This window comes from Camelina sativa, chromosome 13 (assembly GCF_000633955.1).
Source record: "Camelina sativa cultivar DH55 chromosome 13, Cs, whole genome shotgun sequence".
Classification (NCBI taxonomy): Eukaryota; Viridiplantae; Streptophyta; class Magnoliopsida; order Brassicales; family Brassicaceae; genus Camelina; species Camelina sativa.
In genome coordinates, this window is record NC_025697.1 from 5,267,108 (window position 1) to 5,281,680 (window position 14,573).

The 14,573-nt window shown below is 36.3% G+C and overlaps 5 protein-coding genes across 7 annotated transcripts in view; all 5 read right to left on the reverse strand.

The window, feature by feature from the left end:
- The window catches only part of LOC104735273 (dicarboxylate transporter 1, chloroplastic-like), a 3,079-nt gene extending 2,052 nt beyond the window's left edge, over positions 1 to 1,027 (reverse strand). The window contains exon 1 of one of the 2 annotated variants that reach the window (XM_010455034.2): positions 382 to 1,027. In XM_010455034.2, the coding sequence (XP_010453336.1) occupies positions 382 to 975 (594 nt within the window). In that variant the 5' untranslated portion in view covers positions 976 to 1,027. The remainder of the gene's footprint in view (positions 1 to 381) is intronic. The other variant, XM_010455033.2, reaches the window with a different exon arrangement.
- Positions 1,572 to 3,956, reverse strand: LOC104735274 (transcription factor MYB46-like). The gene is made up of 2 exons (XM_010455035.2): positions 3,612 to 3,956; positions 1,572 to 2,348 (listed from the first exon to the last, which is right to left on the reverse strand). The coding sequence occupies exons 1-2, from the start codon at positions 3,893 to 3,895 to the stop codon at positions 1,778 to 1,780; spliced, it is 855 nt and encodes a 284-aa protein (XP_010453337.1). The 5' UTR covers positions 3,896 to 3,956; the 3' UTR covers positions 1,572 to 1,777.
- Positions 6,192 to 7,657, reverse strand: LOC104735275. Its single transcript, XM_019234751.1, has 2 exons — positions 7,322 to 7,657; positions 6,192 to 6,445 (listed from the first exon to the last, which is right to left on the reverse strand). Exon 1 carries the CDS (start codon positions 7,552 to 7,554, stop codon positions 7,333 to 7,335), a length of 222 nt encoding a protein of 73 aa, XP_019090296.1. The 5' UTR covers positions 7,555 to 7,657; the 3' UTR covers positions 6,192 to 6,445; positions 7,322 to 7,332.
- LOC104735276 (UDP-glycosyltransferase 92A1-like) lies at positions 8,167 to 10,041 on the reverse strand. The gene has a single exon (XM_010455036.2). The coding sequence runs from the start codon at positions 9,802 to 9,804 to the stop codon at positions 8,329 to 8,331; it is 1,476 nt and encodes a 491-aa protein (XP_010453338.1). The 5' UTR covers positions 9,805 to 10,041; the 3' UTR covers positions 8,167 to 8,328.
- On the reverse strand, positions 10,589 to 13,896 carry LOC104735277 (IRK-interacting protein-like). Of its 2 annotated transcripts, none has more exons than XM_010455039.2 (2): positions 13,443 to 13,896; positions 10,589 to 12,255 (listed from the first exon to the last, which is right to left on the reverse strand). In XM_010455039.2, exons 1-2 carry the CDS (start codon positions 13,665 to 13,667, stop codon positions 10,786 to 10,788), a joined length of 1,695 nt encoding a protein of 564 aa, XP_010453341.1. In that variant the 5' UTR covers positions 13,668 to 13,896; the 3' UTR covers positions 10,589 to 10,785. The 2 variants fall into 2 exon arrangements, with proteins under 2 accessions (XP_010453341.1, XP_010453340.1); XM_010455038.2 differs by lacking the exon at positions 13,443 to 13,896 and adding an exon at positions 12,842 to 13,293.

Genomic DNA, 14,573 nt, shown 5'->3' on the forward strand with positions numbered 1-14,573 from the left:
AATATACAAAAGAAACGGGACAACAATCAAAGAGACAAGTCCTGGAACAATCGCAGCTTTAGCCCAATCAGTCCATCCAATCGTCTGCTGAATCGTGTTAAACGCCAGATTAGCACTCAAAGGATTCGCAGCCATAGCCGTCAAGAACATAGCAGAAGAGATCACAGAAGTCTGGAAACAAGTAAGCATCAGCCACGATCCCAGACGGTGCTCAGTTCCATCCCCAACATTGCTACCACAAGCAACGCAGAGAGATTTCACCAAAGGGAGAAAGATCCCACCGGCACGAGCCGAGACTGAAGGAATCGCCGGAGCTAACAGAGCTTCACTGAAGACGAGACTGTAACCGAGCCCAAGCGATGAGCTACCGAAGAGTTTAACGAACTGGTAAGCCACACGGTTACCGAGACCGGTCTTGATGAAACCGCGAGCGAAGAAGAAGGCGAGAGCGATGAGCCACGGGATCGGATCTCCGAAAGCGGAGAAAGCCGCGGCGAACGTTAGGGTTTTGGTGAGAACGGTTGCTCCTAATCCCAAAAGAGCAACAGCGCCGAGAGGAAGCGGCTGAGTGATGATCCCGACGATGGTGGCGAGGAAGATGGCGAGTAATTGCCAAGCGTTGCGAGTGACACCTTCGGGAACAGGGACGAACCACAGAATCAAACCGGTAGCGAGCGATGCGATAAGCGGCTTAATCGCAGCACCTTGCCATGGAACCGGAGCTGGAACCACGGGAGGAGGAGACGGAGAGGAGGAGGAAGCAGCTCCGGCGGCAGAAGAGGCGCGGGTAAGTGTTGATCTCCGGCGTAGAGAGTCGACGGGAAGTGGAGATTTGACTAAAGAGAAGCGAGAATGGATAGATCGGAGAGGTTTCGTCAAATTGAGAGAGGAAGGAGGAGGACGAGGGAGAGAGAGAGAACGAGATTTGAGGGGGAAAGCGAGAGAGCAAGAGCCGGAGAGAGCGAGAGACGCCATTGTTGTAGCGTCGTCGGCGAGAGAGAGAGAGAGAGAGAGAGAGAGAGAGTAGTGAAGAAGAAAGGAGTAGTAGTCTTAAAGAGGAAAGAGAGCGTTGAATAAATATGAACCGTTGGATTAGAATCTGACGGTGAGATATGTAAAAAAAAAAAGAATATACGGCCAGAGTTACGAGAGAGATGATGAGAAGATCGTGAGGTGAGAAATAGAGATCTCCCGTCTTTGCTGGGTCACAACCTCATCCTATTGGCTAAAATTACAATCCAAAAGCCACTTTGGTCTTTTTTTTTTTTTTGTTAGATCAACAAAACAAAACTATACCTTTCACTCATACAAAAATGTTCTACTATTAATTTAGAATATGTTACTTTACTACTAACTAGTGTCCAACATTGCAATAGAAATAGTACACTGTCCAATATGGGCCGAGATGGTTTCGCTCGGAATCAGATCTTAGAGATAGGAGGATCGACTAAGAGTGACCACTTAAGCGGCCTTTAGACATATAATGTTTGCCCATGTTATATGAATGTAAGTGTTTATTATTTCTTCTTTTTATTAAGGATCGGGTATACATAGTTTACATTGACTAATCATTACACATGGCATGTCAAAGCCCTAGTACGAAAAGATTATTTGAATTACAATTACAATATGCTCTCTCTAACTTTTTTTTATCTATCAATATAACAAAATGTATATATATATATATTTGCATTTATGTGTGTGTGTGTGCATGCTAAGAAACTTTGAGTATAAATCCGCAATAGAAGAAAAAAAGAATAAGATGACGTAAAAAATTTCATATGCTTTGTTTGAAGTTGAAGTAAAACGAAGGAACCTCAGTGTTCATCATCAACTGGTCAAGGTCCCATAATTCTTCCACTGGTCTGATCATACTCTCAGGTGCGTTTCCAGATCCATTAGTGTTCAACTCGTCTAAGTGGTTGTTGTTGATATTTATATTGTACCAATCACCTTCTTCACATTCCAACGGTGGAAAGTAAAGGTCCCCTTGTACCCCTGTGTTTACACCATAGATACCATCTACGTATGGGGTAAAATCATCATTGCACGGGTGGCTGATCATGTTTGGCGCGGGAAATGGATTGTTGGTTGGTATCTGAGTCAAGGAAGGGTTGATGAATCCTGGTTCTTGTAAGGACATGAAGCTTCCTATAATGTCTTTAAGCTCCAAAGAAGAGGTCGAATTAGAAGAGGAGTCGCTTGTTGTGTTGGGCGATGAAGATGAGTTGTTGATGAGATTGGATGTATCCGACATCTTCTTTAGCCTTTTCTTTATTGTTGAGTTCCAAAAATTCTTGATCTCGTTGTCAGTCCGACCAGGCAATCGTGCTGCAATCTGAGACCACCTATGAGATCAAAGAAGAAAGAGTAGAGAGTAATGAGCTGATGTCACATATGTAGTGCATGGTTTGCATGGAAATTAGAAACTGCCTTAATCGTCAAGTTTTATATATACGCGAAAACAAGGCAATACAATTTTTTTTCAGTTGATCAAACGAAATTGTTGTGTTATGATTTTAATTATTAACAAAACTGACTAAAAATATTATTTATTTACATTTTCAATTAGAACGGAGAATATAGTATATCATAAAAAAGGAAACATGTCCTGCGTATAAAATACTAAAGTATATATGTTTGTGAAGAAAATGACAGGAAAGAGAAGTTATATAATTGTATAATTACAAAGATGAAAGCTGAAGTAAAACCCTAAGGAAGAGAAGAAAAAGTGGTATAGAGAGACAAAAGCCGCTTTCACTAAAACAAGTGTTTGTTGTTAGATTAGATCATAAGACGCACTCTAAGTCTTAACACCCACGATCAACGAACTTTGACCACTCACATATATAGTTACATGTGAATGTACTCATACCTAATTTGGTTTTGTGCGTCTATTTTCTATTCTTACTATTATTATTATATTTCATCTTTTCTTCAGGTCAAATTTTCTTCATAAACAATCATTCTGCCCTTTAAATTTAAACAGTTACTTATCGTGCCAATGAAAACTCAACCAAACTTTATCCTTCCACGTAAGTTTGATTGTACATTTTACGATGTTAATGTATCTTCAGTAGTATATCGGACTGAATTAATGTAATATCAACTGAAACCCCATGCTTAAAAACCCCCCAAAAACAAAAACAAAAATTGAAACCACACATATATAACAAGCATATATAGTGTGGAATAATCTATATCGTTCTTTTCATCTTTTGCCTACACACGAGAGTATGTCCTAAAATAGAGGTTGTTTAAATTAAACTTGATCCAAAATAGATAGCTCCCTTCTTATTTAACTGGTCGAACAAAATTAAATAAAAGTATATATTTAAAACATAACTCATGATTTAATTCGACATTTTGGTCGTTTTAAGGTGGACTTTTGTTTTAAACCAGTTGACTGGCTTTTTATGCTTTTAACTTTGTAGTTTGTACCCATTAACCGAAAACAAATGAAGCTAGACCATTTTAAATACAAGACTCACCAGAAAAATGCTAGTTTGTCAAAACATACTTATCCACTAGTTAGCTTATTTTGTTTTTTTTGTGTGTGTGATAAAAAGTTATTATAATGTCCAAACCAAAATAATGGTAAAAATGCAAACCTGTTGCCGAGGATGGAATGAAAGCGAATGATGAGATCCTCTTCTTGAGGAGAGAAAGCTCCACGCTTGAGGTCAGGACGAAGATAGTTGATCCAACGAAGACGGCAGCTTTTGCCACATCTTTGAAGGCCTGCGTTTTTCGCGACATCGCTCCAACATCCTTGCCCATTGCTTAGCATGTATTGCATCAGCTTTGAGTCTTCCTCCGGAGACCAAAGTCCTTTCTTCATCTTCTTTACTTGATGAGTAGTGGCTGCTGCAATGGCTACCTCTGGTTTCCTCATTTTTTTTTTTTGGTTGAGTTAATTGTTTCTCTTTGAATTGTTTGTCTTTCTCAAGGATCCATTGATGTAAACGAGTGAAGTTTGTTTTATAATAGAGAGAGAAAAGAGAGAAGACTTGATGAAGGGAGAATGATGATGATGATGAAAGGGATGGTTGTATGGTTTGCTTACAATTCTGGTAAGAAAAACCATTTGCACTTTAATTTCCTCCTTTTTAATCTCTATTCCTTAATTATACTATTATTTTATATATATACTGTAATATAATATATGGTGTGTTGTTTTGTTTAAAAACATAATAACATCCGAAACCCTGGCTCTTTTTTCAAATTAATCAACACATTTGTTAGTCGGCATATATACTGTATAAGGTAAATAAAATACACCAACAACAAATGCATGCTTGTATATAACTAATTTGACCATATGAAGAAACGTTAGTTGATCGGTCATGGATGAAAACGGTTTTGAAAAAGACCCGAAATGCCTAACATCAAAGACAAAAAGGAGTAGTGCTCTTCACTTGTTCTTTTTATTTGTTTTTGAATATATAACTCATTTCTATTAGCTAGTTTCTTCATTTACAAGGTATACATTACAGACATGTCCAATTCGTTAACCTTACGTGTGTATATATATATATGGATTATAACATCAATATATGATATTATATATCAATATACATATATATATATATATTCATGGGCATGTCCATTTCTATTCAAAGATGTCTTCATTTTCAAGGTAAGCGAATGTTGTTGTATTAAATAAATTGTGGACGTAGATATTGTATTAATAATAAATCGACGTGTGTCATAACACTTTTTTGCGTTATATGAGGCTTAACGAGCAAGAAGTTTTGCTTCGGCTTCACACAACCACCTCTCGCGCACCAACACGTATGCTTGAAGAAATCAAATTATTGTAATGAAGAAAATATTATACTCCGTTATCCATATATTTTATATTCTTTTTAAAAAAAAAAATATAAACGTGTGTCATGATTTTTTAACTTCTCGATTTAAACTCATATCATATGATTCTAGTATATTAGTATCTTTAGCCCACCCATCCGCAAAAACAAAACTTTTTATACAATCATAAACAAAACATCCATCGATAAAGTACAAAGGAAGTTAGAATATTGAATCTTGAACATGATCATTCCTAATGTAGAAGGCCAAAGGTCTTAGCTAGCTTTTAGGGGAAACATTAAAACACCCAAATGCAAGATTTCATTGATCGAAAGTTCAGAATCAAGGGCTATAAGCACCACGTTCCGCTATTCACCACCCCAAAAAGGTGATCACTTTTCATCCAAGCTCTCATCTAACCATTTGGTTCATGATATTTCAACCTTCTTATTGCAATTTAAACTCACAATTTATCAAAATCTATGAAACTCATCCTCTACGTACTCTTTACAATTCTCTTTCGTAATATAGCCCAAGCCCCAAGGACGCCAAAAAACTCTGCAAAGTTGGCAAAACAAGAATTATATGTAACCAAACAGTAAAAATTTATATAAGTTTTTTTTTTTTTTTTTGCGNATTCAATCAAAGCATTAGCTTAAACTTGAATCTTACTTTACAGGGTGATGTATCTTAACCTATAATTTTTTTATATATGTCTTATATATCTATATTCTTTAGAAGAAAAAAAAAAACAAAAACAAAAAATAGATAAATAAAGTATTACTCACTTCAGGGTCTATCTTTTTGGTGACAAAATCTAATNAGAAAATAAAATTGACTAAAATTTTAATTTATAATTTATAAAATACTTTTTAGTAATAAATTTCACAACTAAGCTTTATATGGAGTTTTACTCTTGAAATCTATGAATTTAACTCTATGCTCTTGAAGACACGACAGCTAAATCTAACTAGAAACCGTTAGTGTAACTCTAAAGTCTAAATACATAAATTAATCGCATTTAAAAGTAACGATACAGTAGTGTGAGGTTAACAACTGTAGAAGTGTAGGGTCATCATATGTGTATTGAATCCTGCTAATAGTGATAACGGAAGCCTCAAGTTTATTTATTCGAATGATTATGCATATACGCAATATATCATTGTCTTAAATGAAGACAAAGTGGTTACTAATTAGTAAAGCAATTATCACCCATGAGAACAGAGCCCCAAATAAAGGAAATTAACAAACTACCATTGAATCAAAGCATTAGCTTAAACTTGAATCTTACTTTACAGGGTGATGTATCTTAACCTATAATTTTTTTACATATGTCTAATATATCTATATTCTTTAGAAGAAAAAAAAAAACAAAAACAAAAAATAGATAAATAAAGTATTACTCACTTCAGGGTCTATCTTTTTGGTGACAAAATCTAATTGGTTAATCATTATGCATTATTGCATTACATGAAACTTTTGGTTACGCTTGTTTTCTGATTAAATTGTCTTTGAAGAAACACAGAGGAAATGGACTTGTTGCTCTTTCAGTTATTTCACAATCGGACAGTTCCAAATCTTACATTACCAGCAAATAAGGACATTTGATATCGCCAAGTAGTTGTTGTCTCATGCTCTTGTTGATCAGAGTTGCACCCAAAAAAAAAAAAAGTGAAATATTCAGTGCAACCAAAAGTCATGGAAGAAGTGTTAATAATTTCATGCAATGATTAGCTGTTAACAGCTTTTAAAAACTTTGGCATTTCTTAAGCTGTATCTGACCTTTTATTGTATTTGCTTTGAAGCGGTGTTATATTCTCTTTCGTAAAATATTCTAAGATAATAAAATGAAAGACGTCAAAATAAAACAAAAATTTGCCTTCTCAGCATCACCTACGAACAAACCTACAGCTAAATCGCGTCGGCCACGACGGCTATATATCAAATACAGTAAGTCAACACAAAGGAAAAAGTCAATTGGGTAATAATACTTCTTCAACTGCAACTTCTTTCAACAAAAAGTACCAAAGATAAAATGTAGTAGGGCACCACTAAGGTTTTCTTTTTTTGTTAATGGGGCACCACTAGTTTAATGAAACTCATTCATATTTCCAAACAACGATTACAATTTTTTGTTTACTTTCTTTTTGTTGCTGCGGTTAAAGCACAACGATTTACAAGCTATACATTCAATAAATTAAAGCCAAAATGAATCAGTAACTTACTACATTAACGGACTATAACTTAAGCTATGCTAAGATGATTCAAAATTCCAACCCAAAACTAATTGTTTACAAAGTCACCGTACGTGGGTAAACCTTAACAAAGTTGTAATCCGATAGTTTAAGTCGTGAACCTTAACACAAAGTTCTTCATTGGTCTAAAGAAAGAGACTATTAAAACTGGCCATTAGTTTCAAACGTTACATCAAAAATCGAAAATAAAACAAAATATAGAAAAAAAGAATAGTGAACATATTAAAATAAAATAATACTCAGAACAATTCACGTACTGCACTTGCGATCATCGACCATAAGCTGCAGAATCTGAATCTGTAACGGGAGGCGGCGAGAAATAACGGTAAGGAGAATAGGTTGTGGGAGGACTTGGAGCTTTGTATTTGTAATGAGGGAACTTATGATTTGATGATGAGACAGAGGAATAACCATAGGCTACTGCAATCATGGTGATGACGACCGTGAGAGCCATCAGGAATATGAGGCGTGTCGGCCATGAACGTCTCATCTTCGGGATCGGAAAAGAGAGATTGATGAAGTTTTAATTCGTTTGGAAATTTTTTTTAACTATATATATAGAGATTAGAGAGAGCAATAATTCTTTTGGCGTCTCATAGAATAGATAGAATTATTATATAGGCAAATAATTATTTTTAACAAGTCAAATGTGTTGGTGTTATAATGTGGAATCTAATAAACACGGCAACTTCTTTTTTTTTTATTATCTCCTAGTGCTACTTGTATTGGGATAAGTTTGACTAAAATTCGCAGAGAAATATGTAAAAGGTGAAATCGTCAAATTGGATTATGTATTAATTACGAGAAACTAATTTGCAGATCTAGTAAACAACAGAAAGATACGGGTACATCTTTCTAATGTTTATCCTGCGGTATAAATTAGATTTTTTTAAAAAGGAACTAACGTATATTCTATCGAATATATTAATTATTGTTGTTTTATTTGACTCTTTATTTTCTATTTTATTATTTAGACTATAATTTTGTAATTAATTTCAAAAAGAAAACAAAGATCATCCCCCCCTTATTACACAAATCTTTAGATATATTTAAAAAAAAAAAAAAACGAAGAGTACATACCAAAACCGGTATGGATCTCATCTCTCTATGAGCTTTGTAAACATCACCTTGAATTATCAAAAAGAAAGAAGAGTGTTTTATCAAAAGATTAGCTCCTCTATCACAACACTTGTATGGTATAACTACCGGTCATGTTTATTCAATTTCCCAATATGTAAGATGTTTATATAAACCATCTAATGTCTTAATTCTTCTCTTTCTTGACGATTGCTTGACCAAGAAACTCTTCCAAACCAATGACAGACGATCCACTAACTCCATCTTCCATTGCTCTCCTTACTAGTTCATTCACCTCTTTAGCCTTTTTCCTGATCTTTTCCCCTACGTCAGTCTCCTCCATCACCAAATTGATCTTAGAAACAATCTCATCACATTTAATATCACATCTCTTCCCACGGGCCACCTCAACCGATACCCCAATATGTTTCTCCAACAATATCGAATTGAAGAATTGCTCGGCTGCCATGGGCCATCCGAGCAATGGCACACCGTGGCTAAGCGATTCGAGTATCGAGTTCCATCCGCAGTGACTCAAAAACGCACATGTTGCCTTGTGTGACAATATATCAACCTGTGGTGCCCATCTCTTCACAATCAATCCTCTTCTTGATCTTGTCATTCTTTCCTCAAACACTTCCGGTAAATACTCATTCACATCAAACTCACTCTTCACTTCCACACCTATCGGCGGCCTCACGACCCATATGAAGTTCTTCTCACTACTCTCTAATGCCATAGCCAGTTCTAACATATGCGTTTTAGAAATCAAGTTCATTGAACCAAAACATACGTAGACAACTGAATTGTCCGGTTTTGAGTCAAGCCATGCCTTCACAGCTTCCTCTGTCGACCTTGACCCCGCCTTTTTGTCCCGAGAATGCAAAACCGGCCCCACCGACCAAACCGGAACACCGGTTATTCTACGAAAGTAGGATAACCCAATCTGGTCGATCTCCGCAACCGTGTTGAACAAGAATCCATCGAAATCAGACCATCCTGGTATATTCTTTTTCATGAAAACAGACCAATCATCACTTCCGTCAGCTTCTAACATGAAAGAGTTCAATTGAGTTTTCTCAATCTCCCCTGCTTCAGGGAAATCACCTAAAAGAAACTGATCTTGTTTGGTTTCTTTGTGAGGCAAGTTTAACCATATGGATCTATAGCAACCTAACCCAAAAGCACCAGCGGCACTAAAGATCACGGAACCAACACCAATTTCTTTACAAACCTTACCGATCCAACCCAAGAAGAAATCACCTATCACCACAACCGAGCTCTGGCCATCATCTTCCTCCTTCAAGATCTTCATCACCAGGTCTCTAAAGGGCTCACGAAGCGACCTAGAAGCTTCAAGAAGGCTGATAACGAGAGAGTAAGGAAGAGCATCGAAATTCTCACCGTCGTGAGGAAGGCCGTGGTCAGAGCTGTTGAAAGGTAACTCGATGAGACTTATGGAAGAATCATGCGGAAGATTGGAGCGTATCTTGGGGATGTTCAAAGGAGTGTTGACGATAGAGATGATGGTTTTGGCTGCTCTGTTGTTCTTCTTCATCATCTTCTCTATACGAAGTGCTAAAGCTACAAAAGGGATGATATGGCCTTGACCCATGAAAGGGAACATCACGATTCTCAGATTTCTTGATTTAGCGTCCGCCATTGCTGAGAAAAAATTTGAGATTTGGGGGTTTGATACTATTGCCGTATCGATAACGTTTCAGATTCAGACAAGAGAAAATGTGTTTTTGCTCTGACAAGAAAAGACTTAAAAAAGAGTAACAAGATTGACTGAATACATTTATTCCTTTGTAAGACACTTTTTAGGGAAGGGGGGATTTGGTAAAACCACTTTTTTCTTCTTTTCATGAAATAGTGGTTTGTGCCGTTGGCTTTTTTTTGTTGTTGTCTCTATTTTTTTGTCCTCATATTGTGAAAACCCTGATGAATTTTTACAAATTTAGACATGCGTTCGTTGAATTTATCTACTTTAGAAAGAGTATATTCATTGTATCAAAAAATTTAGGCATGTAGTTTTTTGTTATTATTATTTTCTGTCTAGAAAAAGTTAGCCACTCATTGAATTAAGCTTTTTATGTACCAATAGCTAGATGCCGGTCAAAATGGTTATGGACATCGTTCTATAGAATAAAGGAGATCCTCTAATATAGGTTTGTTTTAGGCCACATATACAACGATTGAAAAGAAAAGAAAAAGTGATGGGCCTTTCTTCCCAATCAATCTAATAATACTTGTTGTCCTCACATTTCATGAACCTTTCAGCCTATGTGTCTTTGTCTCCTTGTATCAAGTGCTCACTTTCTCCTTCTAAATCAAAGTTTTGCTGTTTTAACTTTTTGCCAGTGAAAAGATAAGCAATTTGGTTAAGTTAAAGAACCAAATTGGTTCGGTTATAGAAAAAAATGAAGCAAAATATCCTTGAAAACTAGTATTTGACAATAATTAAAAGACCTATAATAATTCTTAACAAGAATTTAACATTAACAAAAAAAAAATTCTTAACAAAGACAAAATGTAAAAGTACTACTGAAGCTAGGTAGAAGAAACACTAGACGAGGTAAACAATGAGAAAAGTTAATTAAGAACTAATCAACTATGATTAGACTAGACTCTCTTCCGACTTTTAGCCCATTGACTTGTACCTGCAAAGAACCTTACATCTCAAAACCCTATCTTGAACATAAAACCCTGGCATCACCATAACCTTAACCCGTGCCGGTCCACGGGACGATGCTGATCTTTGCCTATCTGCACCCATGTCTTCCATAAAACTTGATTCAAACTCTCTGTTGTCATTAACTCTCAAGATCCCTAAAGCTGGATTAAACGAGAAGGCAAGCAAATGAAGCAACCATACACATTTTGCAGCCACAAAGAATGCTTGAAGCATTTGTTCAGACCAAGGTCTTGTCCAATTCAATGTTGTAATGATCAAACTCATCTTCTCATCGCAGAATCTGCTGAACTCCTCGCTATAGTATTTTGTACCCTTCTTCAATACCTCGTTCCAGCTCAAGTTTCTCAAGGAAGCAAAGGACGCAAAATTCACTTGTCGATCTTGTTCAGGATCAAGCAACTTCGGCTTACCGTTCTTCTGGAAAACGCAGTTCTCGAAGTCTTGGTATACTGATTGGCTTATGATCGCTTCTAAGTGGTACTGAATGATTCTGGAGTACTTAGAGGTGAATGTTAAGTTGTGGGGTTGTAGGAGAGTGTTGATGTTACCAATTAAAGTCGAGTCTTCTTCGTCGATCTCTAAAACTAATGTTTTTAAGAATTGCTTTATCGACAATCTTGCTTCCGATACAATCTGCAAGAAACCTTCAACCATCACTTCTTCACTCACTGGCATCTCTGAGTTCTTCTTCCCTGCGCTTCTTCCAACATTGTTCTCCTTTGACACTACTTCTGTTGCTTCTCTCAGAGCTTTCTTTAAATTGTCACAGTAGCTTTCCAAGTACTGAAGCTTCTCACTTAACTCTCCCAATGATGATTTCATCTCTGAGACTTGTGTTAACGCAGCGTCTCTACTTCTGGTTGCTTCTATCAATTCTCTCTTCAACTTCTCAACACCCAAACCAGAATCCTTCAACACCTCAGAAACTTCCTCTGATTTCTCAGTTCTACTAGGGGAATTAAAGATCGAGTTACTCTTTTGCTTCTTCTTCAACTTTGGGAATAACCAAGACATCACTCTTCCTCCACGGTTCCTTGGCTGAGAAGAAACAACAGCCGAGTGTGAATCCGTCAAGGGCACAACAAGATTAGAGTTCTTCAAGCTCTTGGTATCAAAACCTCTCTGTTTGTTGTAATCATTGCAAGAAGAGACCGACCTAAAGTCAACCGAGCCGCAGTTGCTTCTACCGGAAGTATACAAATGTAACGGTGGGGATCTGAGAGCGTCCGACATAGTGTAAACATGATGGTGAGAATCTTGATGAGGCACTACAGTCTTTCTTGAAGTAGAGGTTTTGTAAGAATCAGAGAGATAAGTATGTCTCACGTCTTGATCTTCATCTCCATCTTCATCCCAAGTCTCAGATAAAGTGAGATTCTTGTGATGAAATGCCGACACAGGCCCATCCTCATAGCTCTGTTTCAAAGACACCAATAGACCAAAAAAAAGTTAGCATAGAAAATTTGTGTAAGGTGAAAAAGCACAGTAACTTTTGTCCAAATTTCACAACAGTGTGTCAGCTAAAAACAAAAAACCAAAAGCACAGTGGTTCAACCAAATTCAGGTCTTTTCTGTTTTGTCTTTTATACTTTTAACACTTAAACAGTTGTTAAATTATTAAAGGGCCTAACTAAATTATATAATGTATACTTGATTCGAAACAATGAACCGCTTGTGAAGAAAGATCCAGAACAAGCAACGACATGATACAAAAATTTAAGAAAGATAGTGTAATCTAAATTCGATACTGAAAAAATGCAATAATTAACGAGCTCTGAACCGGATTTAACCAAGTAAATCTCGGGTTCGAGGAAATTCTATTAAAAAAAAATGTTTTTTTAAAAACTCCAAAAGCTTTTGAACAAAACCCAAATTCCCATACATAATGTCGAAAAATCAATCAAGTTAGACACAAGAAAAAGTGGACAACGACATGATGGGAACCAAGAAGCATATGATATATCGAGACTAGGAGAACAGAGAGAGAGAGAGAGAGAGTTACAGGAGTGAAAACAGGGTAATCATAAGCAGAGAGGTTAGTAGGGAGAGGACGAGAAGCTGGTGAAGCAGCAGCAGAAGAGGAAGAAGGGCTTCTGAGACTGTAATTATTAGAGGATGGGCTTGACTTGTACATTAGACTGGCTTGAAGTGCTCTCACCTTCACTCCATTTGCTATGGCCTCTTCTTTATCTCTTACCTTGTTCATTCTTGTTTCAGAAGATGCCATAGTAGAACAAGAACAAGATTAGAAGAGATGAGAGGGATGTGACACAAAAGAGAGAGAGAGAAAGAGAAGAGATAGTGAATGCGATTGTGCTAGGAGAAAGGTGTGATGAGGATGATGTCTCTGTGTGTGTGAAGAAGAGAGAGAGAGAGAGAGAGAGAAAATCCAAAGAATGTTCTGTCTTCCTTCTCTTAAAAGGACTGATAGAAAGAACGCATGTGAAGGGCAGACACAGACCCATTTTTATGTTTACGATAATACCCCTTCTTCTTTTCATTTTCTTCTTTATTTTACAACACTTTTTCCATATGATTGTNGAACCAAGAAGCATATGATATATCGAGACTAGGAGAACAGAGAGAGAGAGAGAGAGAGTTACAGGAGTGAAAACAGGGTAATCATAAGCAGAGAGGTTAGTAGGGAGAGGACGAGAAGCTGGTGAAGCAGCAGCAGAAGAGGAAGAAGGGCTTCTGAGACTGTAATTATTAGAGGATGGGCTTGACTTGTACATTAGACTGGCTTGAAGTGCTCTCACCTTCACTCCATTTGCTATGGCCTCTTCTTTATCTCTTACCTTGTTCATTCTTGTTTCAGAAGATGCCATAGTAGAACAAGAACAAGATTAGAAGAGATGAGAGGGATGTGACACAAAAGAGAGAGAGAGAAAGAGAAGAGATAGTGAATGCGATTGTGCTAGGAGAAAGGTGTGATGAGGATGATGTCTCTGTGTGTGTGAAGAAGAGAGAGAGAGAGAGAGAGAGAAAATCCAAAGAATGTTCTGTCTTCCTTCTCTTAAAAGGACTGATAGAAAGAACGCATGTGAAGGGCAGACACAGACCCATTTTTATGTTTACGATAATACCCCTTCTTCTTTTCATTTTCTTCTTTATTTTACAACACTTTTTCCATATGATTGTTCCTTATTTAATCCACCACTATGAAAACATATCTCCACTGTTTTATGGTTGTTATTAATTGCAAATCCAAATGTTTATCTGAGACAGTTATTTTCTAGAAGTTTTAATGGTTTAACATTTTTGTTGGGATATATAGATTACTACATTTATTTCCATCCAAACCTCTACTACTAAAAAATATATATATGCAAGAGAATCTGCTTTGTTCTTACTGGAATTCTATTAGTAAATAGTATATACTGTTGGTTGGTTCCTTTTTTTTTTAAAAAGGAAAATATATTTATGATAAACTTCATATATTTAAACTAAGAAAGTAGGAAAATATAAACTTAGGAATAAAATCTATTTATGATAAATATGTACAAGTAAGCATTAAAATTATTATACAGAAACAAAAAAAATGCTAGATATTGAAAATAAGGATTTCAAATTCTGTGTACTTAGAAGAATTATAGGTTTGTTGGCAAAAGAAAAGTCATATTCTAAAATTAAGTTTAGGGAAGGGATTTCAAAAAGGATAAATGATTAAAAATGTCTTTCAAAAATAACACATTGTTGATTGGAAAATACATCAAGGATCACCTCATTGTTAC

What these genes read in the sequence shown, in the direction of transcription:
- LOC104735277 (XM_010455039.2), bottom strand. Translation starts at nt 13,667, where the DNA reads ATGGCATCTTCTGAAACAAGAATGAACAAGGTAAGAGATAAAGAAGAG. An exon ending in ATTACCCTGTTTTCACTCCT is followed by an intron (nt 12,256 to 13,442) that starts GTAACTCTCTCT and finishes TCTTTGAAACAG; the next exon opens with AGCTATGAGGATGGGCCTGT.
- LOC104735274 (XM_010455035.2), bottom strand. Translation starts at nt 3,895, where the DNA reads ATGAGGAAACCAGAGGTAGCCATTGCAGCAGCCACTACTCATCAAGTA. An exon ending in CATTCCATCCTCGGCAACAG is followed by an intron (nt 2,349 to 3,611) that starts GTTTGCATTTTT and finishes TTGATCTCATAG; the next exon opens with GTGGTCTCAGATTGCAGCAC.
- LOC104735275 (XM_019234751.1), bottom strand. Translation starts at nt 7,554, where the DNA reads ATGAGACGTTCATGGCCGACACGCCTCATATTCCTGATGGCTCTCACG.
- LOC104735276 (XM_010455036.2), bottom strand. Translation starts at nt 9,804, where the DNA reads ATGGCGGACGCTAAATCAAGAAATCTGAGAATCGTGATGTTCCCTTTC.